Raw genomic sequence first — 27,011 nt, 5'->3', positions numbered from 1 at the left:
TTATCATTCGTAGATCTAGAATGGGGTGTACGGACGAACTTCCCACCCCATTGAAACTTTTTAAATTTACATAGTAAATTTATCGAAAATAAGCCTTTGACCCCCTGTCCCCGACAAACACAATAATGATTATCCCTCGGACCGCACACCATTACACGTTTTTCTGGATCCGCTCATGGTTACCACCAATGGGAAGTTATCTTAGGATTTTATTGATATGTTTTTCCTGCTGCTCTTTTTTACAATGCTGATTATCAATCAGTCTTAAAACAATATTTTTAAGAATTGTGTAAGATATTTATCCCAATCCAAATATTCTTATGTATTTAGTGTAACAATAAGAACCTATCTATTTTATACTTAGAAATAAATGCTTATTGCCATAAAATTGTTTTCTTTCCCACCACAAAGGAATAGAAACAACTTGGTTTGATGTAAATGATATTTACGCTGATTCTGATTATGTAGCCTAAGAGATATTTCTATAGAGAGAGAGAGACAAAGAAAGAAAATTTTAAGAAATCGAGAAAGAAACAAAAATACAAAAATACACACACAAAAATATACTACAAGTTTAAGACAAATATTTCTTAGACAGGCTTTACATCAGAAAAATAGTGTTTGTTTGGCTTTGGCCTTAAACAAGTGTTGTGTGTTTCGGGTAACCCGAGCTAACCTACAACAATGCTCTGATCTTACTATTTTTAAATGTCTGTTTTTATCCATTGAGATTTTCATATAATTGCCATTAAAACGCGTTTTTAAAGACGAGACAAACAAGTATTCTAAGGATTTTATATTTGTATTTGTACCCTCATCCAATGAAAAATTGATAAAATTTTTGAAAAATCCTTACCTACCTATCCGACGTTTTCCATCAGTGTTACCCTTTAACACACGAGTTTTTTAAGCCTTAGGATATAAAAAGTTTAAAAAGAGATGTGTCATGTTTACGACACAAAAACTTTTAATGCGCAAAATAACCATTCTGAACAAATAAATACCATTTCTGATTTAATATATTGTGAAAGGTGTTCTAAATATAGTTTGAGGCAAGCTCTTTTTTTCATATCGTAAGATTTTTACGTAAGGTTTACCTGTGTTGGGATGGAAGAAAACTACATTTATACAAGAAGGTGTTAAGAAGTGTGCATTGATAAAAAGGAAACGTATTTTTCTAATATGGGTTGTGGATTGGCCATCGCAAGAGTTTTTCTTGTGGTAGTGAACACTTTTTTTACGGTAAGTGATTTTCTTATACTGCTGGGAAAAACTTGAAAACCTGTGCAAAATATGACAGACATATTTTATGATTTCTAGATGGTCGTGTCCATTTTAAGACTATATTAATTTCTGCATAAGGATATAGAAAAATGTTAATTAAAGCTAGAATGTTTGGGATCATTTTTACAAAAATAAAAGTTTATAGTCGGAAATACCATAATTAAGATTTTATGGTAATTCTGATGGATAAGTTGTTATCAAATCATCAAAACCAAAATCCAACCCTCTTTATATAATTTGTTGTACTGGTGTCTTAATTAAAAGGGCATGGTCAAGATTTTGGTCAAAAATTATTTTTCCGATTTTAATGTTTACAATGCTCCAGAAAGGCATTTTTAATAGGCAACCAATATTTGGGTTTCATTCGTAAAGTTATAAGCAAGTTACAGAGCTTGCAATTCTTTGCAATGTAAACAAAGCTTTTGTTTACATTTTGACTTTTGAAATAAAAATTCCAAATTCAGACCTAAAATGGATGTGTTAAACGTCAGGAACTGTTTATTTATGCTTAAAGTGAATAAGAAGATAGACTAATCAGTTTGAAAAAGATTTTTTACTGGTATATCGAACCTATGTAAACAAAAAACAGGGCCGAGCCTTGTTTACATGACAAATAATTGTGAGCCCTGTGTCTTGCTTATAACTTAACGACTGATTCTCAAATTACATTTGATTATTAGAAATGCTTTCCTAAAGCATTGTAAATAATAAAAACAGAACAGTGGAATTTGACCAAAATCTTGACCATGCCCCTTTAACCGAAATTCTTTAAATTTTGCAAAAACAAACAGAAGTAAACACACATTTAAAGGAATACTTTTTGTGTCGATTACGGACAATCTTAATGGTATTTCCCATAACATAAAACAAAGACTGTTTTAACACGCGCGAGTGTTTCTTATTTTCTATGCTTTAATACACATTTATTTTTAATGTCGAATGGTATAATGAACATACAGTTCTTACAAAAATTAGATTCAAGATTAGAATGTGAAATTGACAATAGAATTATTTTTTTAATTGACAATACTTTTATTTAAATATATTTTTTTTCAAATTGTTGTTGATAATACTGATTTTACTTGACGCCTTGATTTTCCCTTCTTACTCAGCAAATGTAGCAAAGAAGTATTAACGCAGCTTTGTATACGAGCCATCGGCAATTCTTAAGACATGTCGGCTGATTTTTGCAATCAATGTACTTTGTAGCATAGTGCAGATCACCTGCAAGATTTTTTTTCATCCAGAACAAAAATTATACGGTGGTTTTAACCAGGTGTTCAGGTAGTCTTTCAATCCTTTAATGGTGTTGAATTTTAAACAGAAGCAGCCGACAACCCGGAAATAAATTAGACGCTCATACAATTTAGTTCTGGGGCTTGGATGCATTTATGAAGATTTGTCGGACACTTATTCTAAAAAAACATCATATCAAATTTCATACACAAAATATGGAAGTTATTTGATTAAGAACAGGAATTCCATTATTCGAAAGACTAGATGAATGCATCAAGAAGCTTTCAATTGCACCGTGGTTCTGTGTGAGAAAAGCGGAGGAATGTCTATTATTTTCTGATAAAGCAATATTCTTTTTAAACATGTAACAATACGGTTTATTTTAGAATCGAGTGGTGCTTTTTATTTTAAGTTATCCAGTTTCAATTGAAGAATTTGCATTTAGCGGATCTTTTTTTTTGTATCTTATACAATATATATTTAGGAATACAAATCTCTTTTAATATCAATTGTTCTAAATAGTTTCTATTATAGATAAATTGCAGGTATTGAAAACTTCCTTTTTTTCAATTCGTCGACAACTGGTACGTAATTCATAACGAGACTTAAATGTGTCAAAAATAGGCCGAGATGTTTTCCTTTAAATGTATGTTCAGCCAATGTTACCTTGCACAAGTGAAAAAGATGTAGATTTTAGACATTTTGATAATGCAAAGCTTTAGAATTCTACAGACCAAAAGATACGACTAAATATTATTTGGTTATGCACTGGTGTTTGCAAATGCACTACAGAGACCAGGTTTCATATCTTTGTTATGCATAACATTGTGCAGAAGTTTGACAATTGACTGTGAAATTGGATAATAATTCTTGCGCATCACTGAGTGTTATATTGCGGTGAATCCCTTGTCAAGTGATTATTGTAAGGTGTTATAAGGTGTGCGCCAAAATAAATATCTTCCTCAATTCTACATTTATTTAGAACGCTTAAAACACAGGACTCAAGAGTTTCTAGGTTTTCCACATTAAAAAGAATTATATTTCACCTCAAAATAATATGTACGCCATTCTGATACAAGTATCTGATTTTATCTAAGTCGGAAAGATATAATATACGTTTATAAAATGATTTTGACCACAAAAAAAAAAAATTAAGCTCTTAGATTTGAAATAAATTCTTATCCCAATACTTCAGAACAGCAACATACTGCATGTAGTTGCATAAAAGCCGGTTTCATAGCTGTGAAATGAAAATTATTTTTGAAAAATACTGCATAAGGAACTAAAAAAAATTCATTCTGAATCTTTATCTTTACATCACAGAAATCTGAACTGTAGACGAGGTTTGGGTAGAGTTAATAAATGCATTACTGAATGCAAATATTTCTTATAGAAACAATGGTTATTTTCTCCCTCGTTTCACTCCTCCGAAAATAAATATTTTCTTGACTAATTTGTTGAAAAACAAAAACAGATTTTTTTAGGATTGGTGCGTTCGTTTCAAATCGCATCGCATTAAATATCAATTCGACATACAAATAAATGCCAACACAAAATATAAGTTAATCTCAAAAAACATATTTTGGGTCAGGGCGGGTAGGGAAAACCAAAGACACAACCTGTACTGCTTTGTAACGAACGTTGCATTAATCGAATACTCCCCGGGAAATCTATTTATACTGAGCGCAAAAGCGCTCGTGCATGAAATAACCAGTATTGAAGTAAACCAGATAATATGAATACTAACAGAAATAAACGAAGTTAAAAACGTAAAGAAATAAATAAAATATTTTAAAATAATTATAGTAGTTTTAATTCGTTCTCAGCGGTGGACAGAAGCCCCGGCCCTTTACGCACAAAGTTCTCCAGTTCTAAACACACGTCATATCGGTAAAGAAATCTAAACTTGTTACTATTTTATTCTTTTAGTTATTGGGGTCGAAATGAAAAATAATCATCTTCAGGTATGTAAATCAAGTACTGATATTCAAAAAATAATGATTGTTCACAACCCATGCATTATAGGTGTTGGGCATCGCTCTCCTCGTTATCGGGTGTTTGGTGAAATTCAAGGAGGACCTGGTGACGAAGTATGCTAAGGACCTCTTCAAGGTCATCAAGTTGGACAGCGCCGTATACAACCTGGACGAGCTTCTCAGCTCCTCGGCCATCGTCTTCATCATCGTGGGGGTGGTGATCCTGATTGTGGGGGTCCTGGGATGTTTCGGCACCTGCTGTGGATGGCGGGTGTTCCTTGTTATAGTAAGTGTGTTGTATTAATTGTTTCAGAGTGATAAACAGAGAAATGATTGGGTATATTAGGAATGCCTGCAGTGTAAAAAAATAATGAACCCTATAGAATAATAAAAAGGGGTATTTTTTGACTTCAAACAACCAAATTAACCACTTATCTCCAATGTAAATATTTGTTCTTTAAAGAAAAATCATTAAAAAGCGAAATGAAATTGTGTTGTATGGTTTGCTATGGTATGCTATGACGAATGAGAATCTAATGATATCCTTTGAGATTTCAGTGCTATGGTATGAAATTTAAATGTATGTTATGGTGTATGTTTTTAACGATATGCTTGAACTGACTGTATAATTATAAAACCACATTGAATGATTGATTCTGACAGAAGTGTATTTACATATTATTCCCTTACATAGCGTATTCAACCTAATATGTGGCCTTGGATGTTTATTTATAATTTTCAACTAATATCTTTCAAACAATATTTAGTATTATGAGTGGCATGCATTCTTTCTAGTTTTGTACGTGTATTACTATTTGATAATTTTTTTTATTCCGTGAAGTATGCAATCATCGTAATTTTGGTCATCATTGTTGAAATTACGGGAGTTGTGTTGGCAGCACTGATGAAAAAAGATGTAAGTATATATATTTCCTCTGCACGTTTAGGCGTATAAGTAATTTCTTGAGACAATTGTTTTAAATTATTCATCTTGGCATTAATTTGGTGAATTAAGAAAAAGTAATATTATAATAAACTTGTGGACAATAGCTTTTTAAATACAATTTTTCGTTATGGTTCTTACTTCAATCTATTTTATAAATAAGTACATTTGAGTTCGTAGATTGACTCAAAGTCGAATCAAAGAATTATGATAAACCCACAATATTTGATTAAGAAATAAACAGCAATTTAAAAAGTTCACTGGGATATGAAGTTGGTTGGTCACGTGATCAAATCCTATGAAACATGAAGGGCTTCTCAATAGATTTGATCACGTACCAACCTACTTCATATCCCGGTGAACATTTTAGCATTGCTGTTTGTTACTTATATTTACGTTTGAAAAAGACAAATCCTTCAGAACTGTTATAATTACCGAAATTTCATGTTTACAATAATCCAAGCGACAAGCCATAAGTACGTGCTATGAACATTATGACGTCACGAAAAAGTTTATACAGAATTGAACTTTTCACTATTCTATAGGTTCATATAAGGAAATGTATTTGCAAATGTAAATATTTTAAAATGAGTCTTTAATAACTTGTTAAATGAATGTATATATGTGATAACTTGTTTTCTTTGAAAAAATTATATAAAATGATAGGAGATTGTAATAAAATGAAAGGAAATTTTATCGACTTTTCAAACAAAGTACATGTATACTAATTGAATGTTCTTCAGGATGGTGGAATTCTTGATTTCAAAAGGGCTGTAGAATTGTCATATTTAGAAAATGCATCAATGATATATTGACAGAATTTGTCGAAATATGGGATTTAAATGATTTAGATGGAGAAAGGTTTGAACAAATAGTCTTCCATTAGCAAAAAGAAATTGCTTTTTGTAAACAGATATCTGTTAATTATATTGCATCAAACTGTAATTACATCTTTACATTCATAAACTTGAAATTGTTACCCAGAAATGTGATCAAAATTTGTTGACGGTACTTTTGCCTCGTCTTGTTTGATAATCCAACATTTTGTTAAATAAGAAAAAAGAGAAAGAAAAGACAGGATTTCTCATGATTTGCAATATGGTATATGATTTTTATCCATCGAGTATAAGTGCTTTCTATATCCGAGCCTTGGCGATTGGAAAGAAACAACACAACGAATTTCATAAATATAAGATACCATTGCAAATCACGAGATATTTTTTATCACCTTTAGTCTTTTGATCTAAATCTAATCTTACTAATGTGATTGTATCCAGAGCATTATTAAAAATCCATAGACAAAAATGCTCAAAAAATGGAAAGAAAAGGTAGGTCACTGTTTATCCCTCCTAGGTAAAGCACATTTAATTTGACCGTTTTGCACTAAAACTGCAGTTTTTAGTATATATGCATTTGTCGACAGTTTTTATAACGAAGCAGAAAATTTACCTAAAAACTTATTTAAATTATGCATAATGATCAGATTGTACGGCGGCGGGTCAGATGAAAAAATAAACTAATCTCATTTTGTTCAGACGAATTCTAGCGAATTAGAGAGAGAGAGAGAGAGAGAGAGAGAGAGAGAGAGGGGGGTAGGAGATAACATTTGCATCCATTATACTTTTATGTTAAATACTGAAATCTGATTGGTTTAGACGCAATTGATAATCTGTTCTATTACCCTCAGCGTTAGCAACACAGTGTGCAACGGATAACACAACGAACTGTTACATGCGCGTAAATTATGCGCGTACGGTTTGCCGTAGAATTCACGTCATTTCTATATAAAAGCAGTAAAAATTTCTCTAAAATTAAGACATTCAGTATATTTATAAAATGAATAGTGCCTGTTTGGGAGGAGTTGAAATTAAAACCCCTCAAAAACCATTGTCAACCTTCGATCGCGTCAGTTTTCTCGGGATGTCAATATATAAATAGTGCCTGTTTGGGAGGGTAACAGTTGAAATTGACACCCCGAGAAAACCATTGTCAACCGACGCGAAGCGGAGGTTGACAATGGTTTTCGAGGGGTGTCAATTTCAACTGTTATCCTCCCAAACAGGCACTATTTATTTTGTTATACTGAATGTCTTAATTTTAAAGAAAATTTTACTGCTTTTATATAGGAATAACGTGAATTCTACAGCGAACCGTACGCGCATAATTTTCGCGCATGTAACATTTTTTAATGTTACCCGTTGCTAAGTGCGTTGCTAACGCTGAGGGTAATAGAAAATATTATTAACTGCGTCTTAACCAATCAGATTTCAGTATTTAACATGAAAGTATAATAATTTCAATTGTTACCCTCCCAAACAGGCACTATTTATATAACAGCAATTTATCATTTAAAGGAAAAACGGCATTCGATGAAATTTGTGGCTTTATCACTGACCACCCTTTTATCTACAAAAATACTGTTTTTATAAACACATATTAACGTATTCGTCCGAACAATTGTAAATATTATAGCTACATCATCCGAACAAATTCTAATTTGTCCGAACAAATTACTCCTTTTTCCGAACAAATAGCTAATTCATCTGAACAAATAACTTCGACCTAATAAATCCTTATTCGTCCATACAAATTACTTTTCCGTCCGTCCAAACAAATAAGATTTATTCTTCTTCTTTTTTCATCTGGCACTTCCACGCCACTGTAAGACTGAATATGGTTTAAAGAAAACATTTTATTCGCGCATTATTTTATGACCTTTTTGCAATTAAAACTGACTTATTTTTTCAATAGTAATAATTTGATTTGAAGAAAATCTGTTTGAAGATCATTCGTCTAATAAATCAAATACAGTTAGTCTAAATATGCCACTACATAATTAATAAAAACAAAGCACAAGGGTTGGTGATTTGGTTTTTTGAAAGATGACTTAAAACGTAAAATTCTTACAAAATCTGGCTTTGAAAATTCATCATTAATTATATATTTTCACGGTTTTACGCTAAAAGTCGATCAAATTCTTTAGTAATGTTTTCTAGATGTAAAACAGTCCCTACAAAATATGTTTCAAACATATCTAATGCTGAAAGTCTGCGTGCATAGAAAAATACATAATAAATTGCCTAATGTTAATATTTTTCAAAAATACATGATTTAAGGAGGCCGACTTTAGTTTTCATTGCGCATGTTTTTGCGCATTTTAGTGTAATACAGTGGATTTATACTTCTAATGAAATTTTTACTATATATTATTTATAAAGTTGAACACAATAAACAAAATACAGATAAAAATAATTAGATTTTTTAAGAAAATTTTTATTTTTTAAACGATTTTTTTGTTGTGCGGTAGGGTAGCATTGCCATTTCAATTTTATGACGTTATGATAAAATGGAGCTTTGTAGGAGTACGTTATAAGAAATAATATAAAAGAAAAAGTAAAAATTGTACGCCATTGAAATTCTATACACAGAATTATGCTATCTTCGAGGACATTTTCGTGTTTTTTTTTGAACGAATTCTTTCTATTAATCTTCATTCGTAATGCTCCAAATATATAGCAAAATTTGGTTTTATTTTAATATTTTGAGATGGTCCCCACTAAAACCAGACGGGAGAACTTAGTGTTTTTACATTTAAGGTAGGAAATGATATGACTAATTATATATTACAATTTGAGAAAATAAAATCTATTGTAGTATTTTTTTAATCTGCTTTTAAGTGCGGAAAATGACAATTTCCTATATATTCCTATAATAAGATGGTTCCTAAAAGAACCAGTTAGTCAATTTTCTTGAAACTTTGCAAATCAACTAGAATTAGTTTAAATGACATATGGTTAAAAAATAAAGAGTTTTGCTATTGTAGTTTTTCCGCAAAAAACCCAAATTGGCCTCCATAATTATATTTCTCTAGGAAACCTTCTGTACGAAAATTTAGTTCCAGACAAAACTTACTTGTTTGTTGATTTAAGATTTTTCTAATGAATGTTGTGTAATAGTTGAGTAAACCTCTTTAAATTTAATGCTAAATTAATAGAAATATTTATTCTAATTTTTGAAAAAAAAATTATGTGCGCAGTTGAATTAAAACACTCTTATAGCGAAGTGCCAGGGGCGGGCAATTTCCCTTCGTTATAAGCATAATTCGTTATATCCGTCAAGTTTTCAACATATAATGAAGTCACGGGGAAAGAAAGTTACTTCGCTGTAAGCGTCAATTTATTATAAGCGTTTTCGCTATAACAGTGTTTTACTGCATATGAAATTGAAGTTTGTATCAAACTTTTACAATAAAATACACTGTATAAGCAAGCAAAGTACCACTTAACACTTCCTAGGTTAATACTGTGATAAAATATGGCATGAAGAAATCCATTGCCGAGTTTTACAAAGGGGACCTGTCGCAGGAACCTGTTTCGCTCGCCTGGAATAGCCTCCTGATCGAGGTAATAACTAATGACTTTTGTCGGCATCATTTGTTCTATGCCTAATAGAGTACATTAAGTTTAATTATTTTAAATTTTGTTTTTAGTGCACAAATTATCTATTACAGTTATGATCAATAGTATGTTATGACATTAGAGAGGTTGAGATTTCAAACTTGAACGGGTATGTGGACGTGTACCAGGGGAATTTCCTGAATTCTTCGCGTATTACGTCATCAGTTTTGTGACGACAAGGTTTCTATGTGTTCTCTAAACGTATAGTGTCGTGTACACATAAGTACAAATTAATAGCATTTACAACAAAAATAATCCAATCGATGAGTGAATATATTTTTGTGATAGATTACATAGATTTTTTAACTTCATTTGCATGCTCATTGATAAAAAGTTCACCATTTATTTGAAGATGATTTAAGTAAATTTATGTCACAAAACACTGCGTCAAAAGTCATCAAGCATTAGGCGTAGCACTGTGTGATTATATTTTCAATAACATGTATATGAGTCAATTGTCTTTTTTAAAAAAAAACATTTAAAGATCTCGACGTGGGGCAAATCGTTTGCGATTTTCCCGATGCCCCAACCATGACTGAATGAAGAGCGGCGTTCGTCAAAATTGTCATTTACTGCTAATCTACAAAGATGACTATTTCATTAATTGTGATATGGAATTAATAACTTTTAAACGGATTTGAACTAACTGTTTAAATTTTCAAAAGTACTAACGTTATGTGGGTTTATTTCTCTAAACATTTTAATTCGTTTTGATGATATCATAATAAAATGGAAGCGTATATAAAATTAAACATATTATACAATAATTATTATGGACTTCATTGTACGTCAATATGGAGTTAAATGGACCCGTGTCAAGTCAAGCTCATTTTCTGAGTCTTCGGTCGATTTCACTTTACATGGGTCCATATAACCCCATATTGACCGTGCAATGAAGTCTTATTATCTTATATAATCAATCAATCTGATATCGCTTTTGTTAACATTTTGAATGTTGAAGTGGGAATTTCAGTTTTAGACTTAAAATGAATGTGTAAAACGTTAGAAACTGTTTCTTTATGCTTAAAATGAATAAGAAGATGGACAAATCAGATTGAAATTTTTTTCTGGTATATTGAACGTATGTAAACAAAACGAGTCTTGTTTATACATACTAAAGAATGAATTGTGAGCCCATTATCTTGCTTATAACTCTACTACTGACTGTTAAACTTCATTTGATTATTAGAATGGCATTCCTTAAGCATTGTAACTATTAAAAACAATAAAATAGAATTTGACCAAAATCGTGACCCCTTCAATTGTCTTGTACGATTCTCCTTTTAAATTTCTGAGCTCCGAGTAGAATCTGCCTAGCAGACGATCGAGGTTTGTTGGAAGCAAGGACTCGAAATCCTGTAGTATTTCTTTAAATTGACAATATTCACTGCCAGTTTTTTTGATTGCCAGTTTCGTTGCTCGTTTTGTATTTTTCGGTGTGTGATATCATATTCTGCGGCCGCGTCAGGTGATGCACTGTCACGCCAATGAAAATGAAAAATATTGCCTTTTATGATATAATTAATTTAATTTGCGCAAAATTAACTGATAGATGTATAATTTTTACTCAACACAAATTCAGAAGCCTTAAGAACTTATGATAGACATATCAAAGTATGTGCGCACTCAAGTTTGGGAGAGAGAGAAAGAGAGAGAGAGAGAGAGAGAGAGAGAGAGAGAGAGATGATACTTACGGAAACATTTTACGATACTTTATATCGATAGAAAAAAAACTTCAGGTTAAAATGTCTCCGTAACATCATCATCTCTCTCTCTCTCTCTCTCTCTCTCTCTCTCTCTCTCTCTCTCTCTCTCTCTCTCTCTCTCTCTCTCTCTCTCGTTTCGATTTTGTTTCGCGCTTTACAGGTACTTATAAAAGCAACAAGTCTTCACACAAAGAAGCAATTTCTAAAGCATCTTCAATGTTTAACGTAAACGCAATGAACGTAAATGACGTCATTTCTGAGGTCACAATAACAATGCGCAAAATTTACCTACACGTTTATATTTTACAAGTTATGATATCTCAACTGATAAATTACAAAAACGGGTACACGTACCCGTACACGTTTTAATCTCAGCCTGTCTAATATTTTGTTTTCTATAGTTCGATTGTTGTGGAGTTGACAACTACATGGACTTTATGAACGCAACACACTGGAGTAAAACCTACAATGGGCAAACGCTGAAGACCCCCCTCAGCTGTTGTAAAGGTATCGAGGGAGAATTCCCGGATATCAAGTACCCAGCCGACACAACATGTGCCACAAACCCTATAGACGCTAACAGTAACTGGGAAAATGTAAGAAACAGAGAGAGCTGATTTTTAAATCAATAAATTTAGTCCACATTCATACCTATTAGTACGTGTTATTCGGTCTTATTTTCAGGGTTGCTTTTATGCCATTAAAGACTTTATCAACAAATACAGCAACCTTTTCATTGGAATTGGAGGTGGTGTTGTAATAAATCAGGTAGTTTGTATTGATAGATTGTAAGTCTTCGATTTTGAAATTTGAAATTGTTATTAAATTTGTTGTTTTCATTTCATCAGGATTTTTTAATCATTAATTTATCTATTTTTTGTAGATTTATTGTATTATTTTTGCCATAATCATCTACAGAAACGTAAAAGAGGGCGAAAAAATAGTGTAAAAATGAATGCAGATTCTACATGGAGCAAATAAGATTACTTTTTCACATCAATCTGTGCCTGAAGAAGTGTATAAAGGAACAATTTAATTAGCTAGTATTATGTTAGTGATATTTAGCGTAGATATGTTATCGCCTTTTGTGGAAGGTGAATTGTCAGGTTGATTGTGGACCTGCATCCTTCCGATTTCTAAAACGGATTTTCAGCACTGTTAAAGCTAACATTATATCTTAGAAGTATTTGGTAATTATATCTTAAAAGTATTTGGTAACCATTTTCTTAGATCGTTCCTCTGCTTCTATATTTACATCGGTATATAAACTAGTGGAGAGGGTTATGTCAGTTGTTTTCATGACTTTTCAATATGTAACTTTATTTTGCATGATTAGCGTTAGGCTGCATAGCGTAACAATACCAAAGAGAATATGGCAGTTTCCAAAATAAAAAAGAAAAATATCCCCATTTATGACCCAGGTCGCTTTAAAATTTATCTGCTAGCAAGGGACACATTTTTTCAGCTTTTGATCATCTTCAATTGTTTAGGATTGAATTTGTATTTAAAAAGAGGCCTTTTTATCCATTTTTGGGTTCCTCACAGTTCCTACTCCCTCCAAGGACCTGCTGTAATTGACCAGAAAAATATACATTGAAGACAACCTCTGCAAATTCTTCCTAACAAAATAAGGGGGTCAAAAATTGACCTCTTATAACACGTTTCATCGGATTCCTCTTATTCTACCGCAAAACTGGAAATAAAAGGTTTTGCATTTGTATTCAATAACAGTTTTGAAAGACTGTTTAAGAGTTAACATCTAAACGTTACAAAGCTCTTCTATGGACTTCATTGCGTCGTTGGTGTTATTAACAGTATGTGTTTCAAATCACATAGTTATTACATTGTATGCTGTGTAAATTTCATGTGAAGATGGTGTGAAGATGGTGCTTTATTATGTTTAGATTGTGCTTTGCTATATGAAATTGGTGCTTTATTATATGAAAATGGTGCTTCATCATATGAAGATGGTGTTTTTTTGTGTGAAGATGGTGCTTTATTATCTTCAGATGGTGCTTTACTATACTTTTTTTATATGAAGATTGTGGTTTTTAGCTCACCTGAGCTGAAAGCTCAAGTGAGCTATTCTGATCACATTTTGTCTCTCGTCCATCTGTCTGTCCGTCTGTCCGTCCGTTTGTCTGTAAACTTTTCACATTTTCAACATCTTCTCAAGAACCACTGGGCCAATTTCAACCAAACTTGGCACAAAGCATCCTTAACCTAAGGGGATTCAAAGTTGTGAAAATTAAGGACCACTCCCTTTTGCAAAGGGAGATAATTTGGAATTTATGACAATTTTCGAGAAATTTTCAAAAATCTTCTTCTCATGAACCATAAGACCAGGAAAGCTGAAACTTGTGTGAAAACATCCTCAGGTAGTGTAGATACAAAGTTTAGAGTAAATATTTAAAAATCTTCTTCTCAGAAACTAACCAGCCAGGAAAGCTGAAACTTGTATGACAACATCCCCAGGTAGTGTAGATACAAAGTTGTGAAAATCATGACCCCCGCGGGTAGGGTGGGGCTATAATGGGGGGGGGGTTGAAATTTAACATAGGAATATGCAGAGTTAATATTTAAAAATCTTCTTCTCAGAAACTAATCAGCCGGCTAAGCTGAAACTTGTGTGAAAGCATCATCATGTAGTGTAGATTCAAAGTTGTGAAAATTATGACCCCGTGCGTAGGTTTGGGCCACAATGGGGGGTCAAAGTTTAACATAAGAATATATAGAGTAAATCTTTAAAAATCTTCTTCTCAGAAACTAATCAGCCAGGAAAGCTGAAACTTGTGTGAAAGCATCCTCAGGTAGGGTAGATTCAAAGTTGTGAAAATCATGATCATCAGGGGTAGGGTGGGGCCACAATGTGGGGGTCAAAGTTTAACAAAGGAATATATAGGGTAAATCTGTAAAAATCTTCGTCTCAAAAACTAATCAGCCAGATGATTCTTTAAAATTGTTAAGACTTTGGCCCCAGGACAATTCTTTGGCTTTACAATTTGATGAAGGTTTATATTCCATATATAAACTATTGTTAAGGATCTTTTTGAGAACTGCAATACTTAACATATGATACGACTATAAAATCATCCTGTTAGAAAAGGGACTATTGATTATAAACATAAGAATATCCAGCGGAAAAATGGATTTTATTTATACAGGATCTACATGTATTGTACATTGTCCAGATAGTTTGTATTATGACTCCATTAAGCTGATTTTATCATACCTATTGTTCCTCAGGTGAGCGATGTGGCCCATGGGCCTCTTGTTTATGTGATGGTTCTTTTTATATGATGGTGCTTTTTAATGTGAAGGTGGTCACTCGGAACTTTATTTTGGTAGACGGAGTTAAACATCTATTTTCTCGAAATTTTGAAAGTAGAACAAACATTGAGGCTATTAAAATCCATTTAATACACCCTTGCTACAAATGTAGTTCCTCTTTTTTAGTATATAGTAAGTATTTAAGTTACGAGATGAACTGTACGACTTGATCTCAATTAATAGAAAATACAATATTTTGTCAGTATTTCTTGACAATTTACTTTTGCCTTTACCACCCATAAAAAGAACCTTCTTTGAGCTGTATCGTAGTATAGTAGACCTTTCCCAGTGACTTTCCCTTACTTTCTCTTTAAGTCAAATCCTATCACCTAGGGCATCAGTCTGTTAGAAATCAGATTCTCGATCCGCTCCTTTATTTTTTTTTTATAATGTTTTGTTTTAAAACCACTCAGTATGTGGACTATTCCTCCAACTCGCCATTTAGCTGGGCTATAAAGGGATGGTCATCAATGACGAGGATGGACTGGGCGGTGACAATAACAACATTAAGAGTGGATCAAAGATCTGATTTTAATCAGATTGCATTTGCGCTTCATCGAATAACCTGTTCTGTGCTTAAACACAAGTTATTAATAATTTCAATTTTCTGCTCTTCAATGTTTAGGAAAACGTTACTAAGCTTTAATTCTTAAAATATTCCGTCATTATATAGTTGTCAATTAATGTATGTAAGTTCACTTGAGGTAAAGTCGTACACAAATCTCGTTAGCTTACAAATTCTGCTAAAAAAAGAGGTTCTAGCAATGGTGTAACAAATGGATTTGGATCGCATCAATTTTTTGTTTTATTTTCACAAGTTTGAGATAATAGATGGTAAACTCAGTGTTCAAAAATAAGAGGAGTTCTAAGTGACCTTCACATTAAAAAGCACCATCATATAAAAAAAGAACCATCTTCATAAAAAACCACCATCTTCAACTAAAAACTCACCATCACATATAAAAAGCATCATCTTCATATGATAAAGCACCATCTTCATATAATAAAGCACCATCTCACATAATAAAGCACCATCTTCACATGAAAAAGCCACAACATAATATAATCAAGCACTATCTTCTTATGAAATAACCACAGGATAATATAATAAAGCACCATCTCCACATGAAATAGCTACATAAGGCAGCTATGGCGTTCCATAGTTATAGAGATAAAAATGTCGTGTTTTTGAACATGAGAATTCCACAGTAACACATTTTTAAGAATATTAATCAGCTACGTTAATTGGAAAGCGTGATAAAACTATATCAACTCAAAAAAAAACTATGTCAACTTATATTTTGTATTGATTTGGTAGATATCCTATTTATTCTTTATACTTCAGTTTTCTTTCAAAAACAGAAATTTAAGCATGTTTTGTTCACAAAATTGTGAAGAAAAAACTGACACTGCAAGTTATTGTGAAATAGGGAAAAGTCAAACAAGACTGAATTCTCGTATAATTGCATATAGATTTTCATTTATTGCTAAACTGTTTTATTTACATGGACTTATATCTATTAAGAGATATGCACATGAAATTCGAACACCCTTCACTTGTGCTTTTTCCGGAATTAGATGGCTACAGACCAAGGGTTAAAATCAATCAAATATAGTGTTGATATATATTGTGTATATAGTTCTACATCCATTTTAATAACAATCGTTTTTATAATCTCTAATTATAGCTTTTTAATTGTATTAACATAACATATTGAAATAAAAATGTTAATAGAATGATATGTATTGGATTTTCATTTTCTTTATTCTTATTTTAATGTAGTATTTTTTTTTCAAATGACAATGTAAATCATTTATCCCAAGGTATTATTACTTTAATTTTACTTAATTATTCGCTGACTATGAATTTTTCAAGATTTAAACAATGTCCATCGAATAATATGAGAAAATCCCAAGATTTTCCTTCCGAAACGCATCCTCTAACTTGTCAGCTTTTAGTACACAACTCAAAATAGAAAGTCTTTGGAGATCTTCCACTACAATTGCCATGATAGAACCCAGATGATAACGTTAAAAACTTGTACGAGGCGCCCCGAGTACTTTCGAATGAAGAAAAGATTTCTCATTAAACATATATTGTAAATCCCCGAAATCCTCGTAAGAAATTCGTTTTCGTTTTTGTTATTTTCCCTGAATGAAGTGTCTATGAAGAAATCTTAGATTTTCCCTTTGTATCAATTTCAATTGAACGTGTATTCTTTTTAAAATTTGCCAAAAAGTAACGGAAACAGTAATCGTTAAAGAAGAAATTCGGTTTAAAAACAAGAGCCCTACAGGTCTTGACGGTTATTGAGTACTATAGCCCGTTGATGAACCTATCAGGGAGTCCCCTTTTTCACATGTATGGGAGTATATAGGAAAAAGATATTTGAAAATTTGGGAGTTGTTCATATTCGGCTCCCTCTAGTAAGGCCCCGTGGGTGGCAACGTCCTAAAATAAGTTTAACTATTTCTTTTATCCTAGAAATGCTTCAAACAAAAAAGATTAACAATTGGCCTTAAAGTTTTCAAGAAGAAGTTAAAAGGGAAAAATTGTTAACGGGCAACGCACGTCGCACGTCGACGGACGTAGACCCATCATGTGGCGATAGGTCACCTGAGTAATTCAAGAGACCTAAAAATATACCAGAGGCCAAAGAGCTATAGCACACACATCAATTTTCCCCCGCTTTAATATATAATAATGTGTACATTGGCTTTTCTTTATCAATTTAATGATACAATTACATGTATAATGTCTTGTTGGTTTATACACATTGAAACTGAAAAAATAAAAATATCTTGTAGCCACATTATTCTTTATTGTTTCTCAACTGCTTTTTGGGTATTTATAATGGCCGAGAAGATTACGTTCGGGTTTTTTCCCCAAATCAATGCATTCAGGTTGCACAGACTTCTAACGACATTTACTTTTCCTCGTAGAAATTATTTGGAGAAAAAAAAACAAGCAACACTCAATTAAAAAAGTAATATTGGTTCTTATATACAGCAAACATTGCAAAAATATCCGAATTATCTTTCACAAAAAGGGTTGCATTACACAATGTCACCTAACATACCCAACATAGTAAATAAGCAATAAGCAATAAAATAATGAGGAAATAACCATTAATATTTACGAGTTTCTAAAACCAAATACCCCGCGGTTTCAAAAGTTTCAACGGTGTGTAATGTACATGTGCTAGCTAGAATACAACAACATATGAAAACGCTCTGTAATGGGTTTATCAAAATATGTATGTCAGTTTTAATTGTTTTTGGGAGTTGATTTTAATCAACTCTCCTATGCAGTTACTATGGCAAACCGAAAGTGAAATAGTGTTTGGACCTAAGCACAAATCATCACCGCTGACAAGACTAAGGTCTTGAAAATAATAAAAAAAAATTCGATGTAATGTATGCTGAAGCATTGTTTTTCAACGAAACGTATCTATAAACACTTAGAAAATAGTCAAATTTTATATACTACGAACAGTTTCGATATTTCTGTTGTCTCATGTATTCCTACGCCAGAGTTAACATAGTCTCGTTCAACCAGACGCTCGACTGTCTCCGTAAATCTGCGACAAGCAGAAACGGGGCTCTCTTGCTTGTTGGATATTAACGGAGACAGCCGAGCGTCTAGTTAAACGAGACTAGAGTTTGATATCAATAGTGCTTGGATCCATACAATTTTTGGAATTGTTTCGAGTTCTTATACATATAAGTATTTAAAATATATCTTTAAATATTACACAAGATGATTCAAATGGGGTTTCTCGAAATTCTTGTCGGAAAAGTCTAAAAATTCGTATTATTAAAAAAATGCGTAATTCAAATACAAACTAGAAACTAATAGTCATGCAAGATATATTGATTTGAAATAAATGATAATCGATAAAATCAACTCCCGTCAGTACTTCAATACTTTGTTTTAATTGGTTTTTTCCTACCAGGTTATTGGTTGTCGTTTTTTACAAAAGGCATTATTAATAATATATATTTGTGTCTAATGATTTGAATCAGCATTATTAGTGCCCGCACCCTTATATAGCACTTCCGTGTTTCACAATAAAATAGGTATATTGAATTCAAATTTACAATGTAAATTCTAACATGAACATTACAGTTCTTATTGGTCAAACTCAATTAAACCTAAGTAACTATGTTTTTGTGAAACGGGCCCCATACCTCCAGAACACGCTCTTCTAGCACTGTGCAGCCATCCAGACAAGCCAAACAACTTGCTTTATGCATTTTTCTAGAATGTAAGATGTATCGCTTCGATCTCTATTTGACGTTTATTGTGGCTTCCAACGTGTCACTTACATTTACCAGAAAACATTACTTTGCACCAAGTTACCCGAATGAACACTTGACTCTAACATGCCTAACATATACTTTTATAATATCGTATTTTTCCTAAGCTTTTGATTTGTCGATTGCTTGCTCATGACCTAGCTATAAATTCTGTTTTAGACAACATTATACTAAAAATAGAAAATTTATAGACCTCGCTATACAAACAATAGATTTTCATGACAAAATATTTCATCCTTAGTCGATATACAAAAGCATGTATTGACCTCATCAAAAGACTAATGCTCTATATATTACAAAAAGCTTACCGTTTATTAATTGATTTTAGTCTTTTTTAAGAATTTAGCGACAATATACCTGAAGTATGTTAAAGAAAAAACGCACGCGTGTAAATGAAGAGAGGGATTGAATTATAAGTTAACATATATATCTATTACAACCGTACCAAAGTGCTTTTGTTGTTTGTCATTTTTTCGCCGAGAACGTCTAGGTCGATTTACATCCTTTAGAATTTTACACAAATGATGCATCTTTCAATGTATCAAAAAAATCCCACTTAAATTCTGTATTTATGTGTTTATTCTGTGTTTAATTCATCGACAAAAAGATGTATGAATTTCGCGCTTTACTTCCGTCATTTTTGCCTGGTGTTGAATTAAATGAACAAAAGAATTCACAATTTTCTACTGAGCCCGTTTTTTTCAACAGACACTTGCGTATTAAGTAACTTGACTCGGTGAAAAAAAATTTTAAAAGCAGTCTACCAAGAACATGGTTTCATTTTTATTTACCTGGCGTAGTTGACAAAGGTAACTTTAGCATTTAAAAAATGTTTAATATAACAATAAAGGCTGAATATGACGAGTAATTGCATACGTATGTAAGATGTTTAAAATACGAAGTCGAATATTTAAAGACTATTTCGCACGCCACTGAAAAAAGTGAACACTTAGAAAGGTAAGCATAAACAATATGTATGAATGTGATGTTTTTTTATTTGGCAGTAATAATAATCATCCACAAATCAATCAATAACAATATATTGATTCAATATTATAGCTTTCTTATTTATTTCTTGAATTATTGAAAAATGTGATTTCCGTGGATTTAACTATTATACATGTACTGATGACGTGTATGATGACGTTGTTGAAGATCGTTGTGATGAATGCTTAAAAAAGCTATAAATGGCTCTTTATCCATAGATTATTATGGCGTCGGATGAACACGAGCTCGATTCCCCAGTAGATGGTTTTGATGTCGGCTTTCCAGGCACTGATCTTACTCTAGTTGTTGAAGGTCAGAAGATCCAAGTCAACAAAGCGGTCCTATCGGAGCATTCAACTGTATTTAATACCATGTTTAACGGTAATTTCAAGGAAAGTACCGCAAAGGAGATCGTATTAGAAGACAAGAAAGCAGTTGATGTTGTGGAATTTCTAAAATGTTTCTATCCTAACATGAAACATCCAGTTACAGGTAGACAGCATTCATAAATTTCTAACTTTTTTACTCTAATTTTCCAGTACAGTCTTTTTATTTTGCTTTGAATTGATTTTTTGAAAATGATACCTACCATTTAGAGCAAAGCTAGTACCCAAAAATTACATAATGATATTTAGACGGGGTCACGCGACCCCGTCTATTAGTTTACCGTCAGCCGAAGTCTCAAACCGAAAGGCACGCGTAGAACACATGAATTAAGTCTGTAAGAAAAAAGTGCAGACATTTTTTAAAAAATACACAAAAATAGTTTTATTGATCAAAATATTCTTTCTCGGGTTCAGTAGATGTAGCGATTTGTGGAATGAGTTACATAACTGAATGCACAACGCCGTTGACGATTCATTTGGTAGACGAGCTCATTAATCAATAGAACAGGTTGAATGTTGAATCGAAAGTAAGGTTCCAAAACGCAATGTGCCATTTTTTAAAAGTTGTGAATTTTATTTTAACAACATTTACCTGAATACTACCGAACTTTATGCGCCAGCCGAAGTTAAAATCTAGAAGGATTATATACATATGTTTAACATATTAAATAGGTGGTTCATTGGCTTCCAGTCTACTTGTGGTATAACTGCTGTTTATTTCTATAGGAATTTTGTACATAGAAAACAACGTGTCTGAATTTGCCTTCTCGTCCATTGACTCTTTAGTTAATTAAACTGAATTTAAATTTTGAAAAATGCACTGTAAGCAAAATCTAGATAGATTATACATTTTGGGTGACCAATACATCAAATAAAATGAAGATATGCAATCTTATCGATTGAAGAACCAAGTTTAATGTTCATGTTCATGATGTCCGGCTTAGTTGGAATATATAGTTATGAATTTTTTCTAATGTTATGAGATATAAGTTTACACTTTTTCTAAACTTTATAACGGACAAAACCAGTCACATTCATGATTTAGAAAAATCTTCATCAACATCTTAACGTCTATAATCAGAAACTCGGCTGATCTTTCTCCAATCGGTAAATATCTCACACCAATATTAGACCGATGAATTCAGAGATAATGCATTGTTGTTATGTTTTATACTATTAATTTACATGTAAATAGAAATGGAACTTATATCAATTTTAAGAAGATAAAAACTCAAAGTTTTTATCGTAGTTTTAAAAATCTGATTAACAAATCCTCTATTGTAGCTCTTCGAAAAATTCACATTAAATCGCTTTCGAAATTAAGTACATTTTTTTCCAAGACATGCGTGAAAATTTGCGATTAATAGATGAGAGTGTATTGAAAGGACACAGATCCCTGAAATGACAATTTCCTACATTTGTTAATTTTGTTGTTAAAAGCGTTAACTTCGCATATATTAGAAATCTTAAAATCAAATAATTCTGAATTATTAGTTAAAGCAATATGAGCTTTTCATGTTGAATTTGTTTTTTACAAAAATGTTATTTTCTACTAAAATGACAAAAAAAAATCATGGTTTTTATATTTCTAAAAGCCATATTATTGTGAAAAAACCCGCCAAGTAGCCTTAATTGGAGTAAAATTGAATTATTGTCGTCCTGTACAAAAATTGATCTGCTATATATTCCTTGGAAGAGAAATCTTTCTTTTGACAAAAATTAATGATGTTAAAAGTTTTCAAATCTTATTTATTATAAAAGTTTAAGTTTCATGCAGACTTATCGTACTGGCAGGTTTTTACTGCAAAATAAAATTCTAAAAAATACAGCTCATATTGCTTTAAAATTAACAATTATCATACAATAAACATTGCTTTATCAATTTTCAGTTAAACATATTACCGCTATGTGAATATTTTTCTTAGACATGACAACAACTCTCCTCCATTAGCACTAAGAAACTGGTCTGGACATTCTACTTTATATTTTTTTTCTAACTGGTTCTTTAATTGACTTATCTTTGAACATTTATCAGTTAATGTCTTTATCATTCTGTTGCTTTATTTTTAACGATAAACATAAAAGCCAATTAGGAAAGGTCTACCCCAAAATATTATTCATTCACTTTTGGTCTCATGGTTTTAATGTCAGCAAAGCGTGAGAGAGCGACCAAATTTTGCAAGCGGCTATAAACAAAAATATGTCTTCTAGTAAAAGAAAGGGTTCAACCGTTGCTGTCTTGAATTTTGCAACAAGCGTTATATATTCAATCCTCATTTCTTCAACGCGCAGCAAAGTAGTTCATGGAAATTCATGTGCATTGTATGTGTCCAGAATGCATAGTCTTGTTTTTAAAACACGTTATAAATAAGAAAACTAAAATAGATAATTCTCTCGAAACTAAAAACAAGAAACAAAATGCCAACACTTTTGACAAAACGTGGCTCTTTGTGTAGCAATTTGGTATAGCGGAAGATTTAACTTTGATGCTGTTTGGTTTTATTTTGTTTACTTTTGAAGTTGTGCTATTAATAATAACATTGGTGAATCGCCTGCCTACAGCCAGGACTCTGCTTTCAGCGGAGCTCGGCTTAAAATCAATTCGAGCCATATAAGTGGCTGTCTTAAAAGCTTCCTGATATAAAACAAATCGTATGTGATAAATAGAATATCTATAATTGTGTGATTTTTATATTTGCTTTATCCAACTCGTTGAAATGGTTATATTCGCTCGGCAAGACTCGCGAATATATAACCATTTTAACTCGTTGGATAAAGCAAATATAAAATCACACAATATAGATATACTCTCTATATTTGTACCTGATGAATAAATAATAGTTATAAGGATAATAAGTAAAAGTCAAGGACTCACTAAATGTTGTTTGCGTGGAATACACTTAACCGATAAACTGAGTGAACGATTTCTGTAGACAAGACTTTTTTACATGATATTGAAAAGCGTGTAGTGTAGCTTCAGTGTAGTGTTATCGCTCATATACTGATTGATATTTGTTAATCGGTTGTGGTCCTTATTTAATGGTATATAGAAAAATAAATGAAAAGAAAAAAGAAAATATACCGGTACATGTACAGCATTTTTTAACCGACAGAAATATGGAAAATTGTTCACTTTAACTATCAAAAGAAAAGTCTTTGCCGGACTTATTGCAAGTCCCATTTTTTTCAGGTGATAATGTACTGCAGGTTTTGCCATTAGCACACGAATACCAGTCCCCTCTTGTGGCTACGTGTGAGGACTTCATGTCTCAGATGTGTAAACCAGACAAAGGGTTGACCGTCAGTACACTTCTGGACTACATCTTGGCAGGGGAGAAGTACGGCTTGACTAGCTTTTTAGAAGCTGCAATAGAATTTGGTGCCCATGTAGATTTTGAACTTCTCAATGGAACAATGACTATACCAAAAAGAGTTAGTTATAATAGAAACGTTTATGATAAAACGGTAGACAATAGCATTTCTTTGAAATTCTCAAAAATAGACCTGAAAACTCGATATAAGATCGCAAAGAAAAGACTGCAGAAAATTGAAATGGACAGAAAAAGAGGGAAAAATAATGATGAAGTGGAGGAGGATTACAGAATTGTATTGTGTTCAGAGATTAAAAATGCAAATGATTAACGATAGAAAAGAAGTACTCGGTTTGCATATAATTATGAGGCATTATAATTACATGTCATGTTGATCTGTCATGTTGTAAGTTTTGAATATATCGGGTGGAAGTAAATAAAAAAATTACAACACGACAACCAGTTGTAAATTTTGAATTTTCCGGGTGGCAGATAATACAATATTAACAACATGACACCTATTTGTCATAGTAATTTTTGCATATAATTATGAGGCTATAAATAAAGATATTTTTATTTTGGTACATGTCACGACAACTAGTTGTAAATTTTGAATTTTCTGGGTGGCAAATAATACAATATCTACAACATGACACCTATTGAACCAGTTGTTATGTAAATTTTGTATTTACTGCCACCCGGTAAAAATCGAAATATACAACATGACAAATATTTGAAGTACTGAATTTAGGTAATCCACTACCAGTGTTGTATAGCAGCCCCCTACTCCTAGTAGCTTTTCCCCGGAAAACTAATTAATATATATCAAACTATTCCTTATAAAAGGGATGGCTATGGAAAAGGGCAATTTACAACACGGGTTGCATATTGATGCATTATATTCAGAAATAGGAATATAGGGGTAATAATGATAGAATTTATGCAACATGATGCAATCCATCAATCAGAAGCATTCGCAACTATGTTATGATGATGGATCATACTGGCAATTTTGCTCTCTTTTTTCTGCGGGTACACACAAACTTCTACAACAGAACAACATGCTCTTTCGTCGCCAATATAACTGAGACCAGAATTGAGAAATGTATTTGAAATAAATGCTAATTGTAAGGACAACATATATATATATATATATATATATATATATATATATATATATATATATATATATATATATATATAAAGCACAGAGAAATTCACCTTATTGGCTTTCGATGACGAAGGGAAACTAGCGCGCTGGTCGCTCACTACACGGTCGTTTGAGATACAGGTGGAATGCAGTTAAACGACAATTTGAGAGGATCGGGACGATACACATTGCATAGATATATACTTATAATAAGCACAAGCATTGCAATAACTCTCAAATTGACATATACCTGCCCATAGTGAAAGATAAAGATATACATAAAGCACAGAGAAATTCACCTAATTGGAGCTCCACCTCCGCCCCAGCCGGGCCTTGAACTCACGACCTCTGGAACCCATTCTCCTAGCAGTGAGCGGCCACCGCGCTAACCACTGGGCAATCTAGGCAAGACTAAAAATCTTGCTTTCGATGACGAAGGGAAACTAGCGCGCTGGTCGCTCACTACACGGTCGTTTGAGATACAGGTGGAATGCAGTTAAACGACAATTTGAGAGGATCGGGACGATACACATTGCATATATATATATATATATATATATATATATATATATATATATATATATATATATATATATATATATATAGTTCACCAATGCTTCAATATAAATGTTTACTGGGTGATTTAGGGAAATACGAAAGCAATACAGCTTTACAGTTTTAAAGATTGTATTAAACTAATTTTGAAGATTGTTATCAAGCTTCATTATCAAACATGAATGTTCTATCACTTTGATTGAAAAGGTCTATTATTTTATACAGCTCAAAAATTTCAACATACTTGTATATTTGAAAAAATACTGACGACAAAAAAGAGGCCCATTGGGCCACTTATCTCACCTGAGCAACAATAACTTTATATGGGCTTTGAAAGGATAGTGTGCCGTATGGTAGAACAACAAATAATGAATATCGTAAAGTATCAGAATTTGACACTTATTTGTGCATACAATTAACCTTTGACATTGTTCCTTTATGGAATACCCTTTTTATCGAATATAAGAAGGTCCTATGCAACATATAAGACTAAACTTTTGGTAGAGGTACATTTTACCATCCAATTCACTTATTTTCGTTCTGCCCTGCCCCGGCCCCTTCCCCCACTTAAAGCAATCAAAATATATGAACACATAGGTATATTTTCTTTCTCAACTACTTACTAATTATTGTATTTTTAATGTATCATAATGAAATATATACACAATACATAAATTATGTATTGTGTATATATTTCATTGAATTACCCTATATTACGCGGCAATATCCCTCTACTACGTTAACTTTAACTATGACGTCATTGTATTGAAGACGTCAACAAGTAACGTAATTGTTATTTTAAAAACGTCTGAAGATTGAATGAAAGCGCTAACGTTTTACTCTGTGTTGTCTTTCGTTTTTCAAATTATTTATTTAAGTTTTATATATATATATATATATATATATATATATATATATATATATATATATATATATTTATATATATATATATATATATATATATATAAAACTTAAATAAATGAAAACACAAAGATCGAGTAAAACATAAGCGCTTTTATTTTCTTCAGATGTTTTACAATAATAACATGGTAACGTTTGTTATGACGTCATAATAGTTTAACGGCGTCTTCAAGTCTCTGAATGACGTCATATTTTCCCGTATTTTTAGATATCACAATACTAATAATAACAGATTATATAACACGGTTAAAACATGAATAAAACATTTAGAATACTCAGATGTTACATTAAGCTATTCAATTTAGGTTTTCTTATAAAATGTTTTTCTTTATCACGCCTTTCAACAGTATTAGAATTGTACATTTTATAGAACGGAAAAACAGTGAATGATTTTTTTCCGCACAGGTCAAGGTGTTCACTAACTTTTAGTTTGCGGTATTCCGGTTGGT

The 27,011-nt window shown here is 32.1% G+C and overlaps 1 protein-coding gene and 1 pseudogene across 1 annotated transcript; both read left to right on the top strand.

Annotated features, from left to right (window-relative positions):
* Positions 1–1,019: 1,019 nt before the first annotated feature.
* Positions 1,020–15,830, top strand: LOC128176768 (CD151 antigen-like; annotated as a pseudogene).
* A 4,260-nt stretch (positions 15,831–20,090) lies between these two features.
* Positions 20,091–25,065, top strand: LOC128176765 (uncharacterized). The gene is made up of 3 exons (XM_052843295.1): positions 20,091–20,209; positions 20,458–20,731; positions 23,816–25,065. Exons 2-3 carry the CDS (start codon positions 20,464–20,466, stop codon positions 24,265–24,267), a joined length of 720 nt encoding a protein of 239 aa, XP_052699255.1. The 5' UTR covers positions 20,091–20,209; positions 20,458–20,463; the 3' UTR covers positions 24,268–25,065.
* The last annotated feature ends 1,946 nt before the right edge of the window (positions 25,066–27,011 follow it).

Source organism: Crassostrea angulata, chromosome 3 (genome assembly GCF_025612915.1).
Source record: "Crassostrea angulata isolate pt1a10 chromosome 3, ASM2561291v2, whole genome shotgun sequence".
Lineage (NCBI taxonomy): Eukaryota > Metazoa > Mollusca > Bivalvia > Ostreida > Ostreidae > Magallana > Magallana angulata.
Note: the sequence above shows the minus strand (reverse complement) of the source record. Positions and strands in the feature narration are given on the sequence as shown.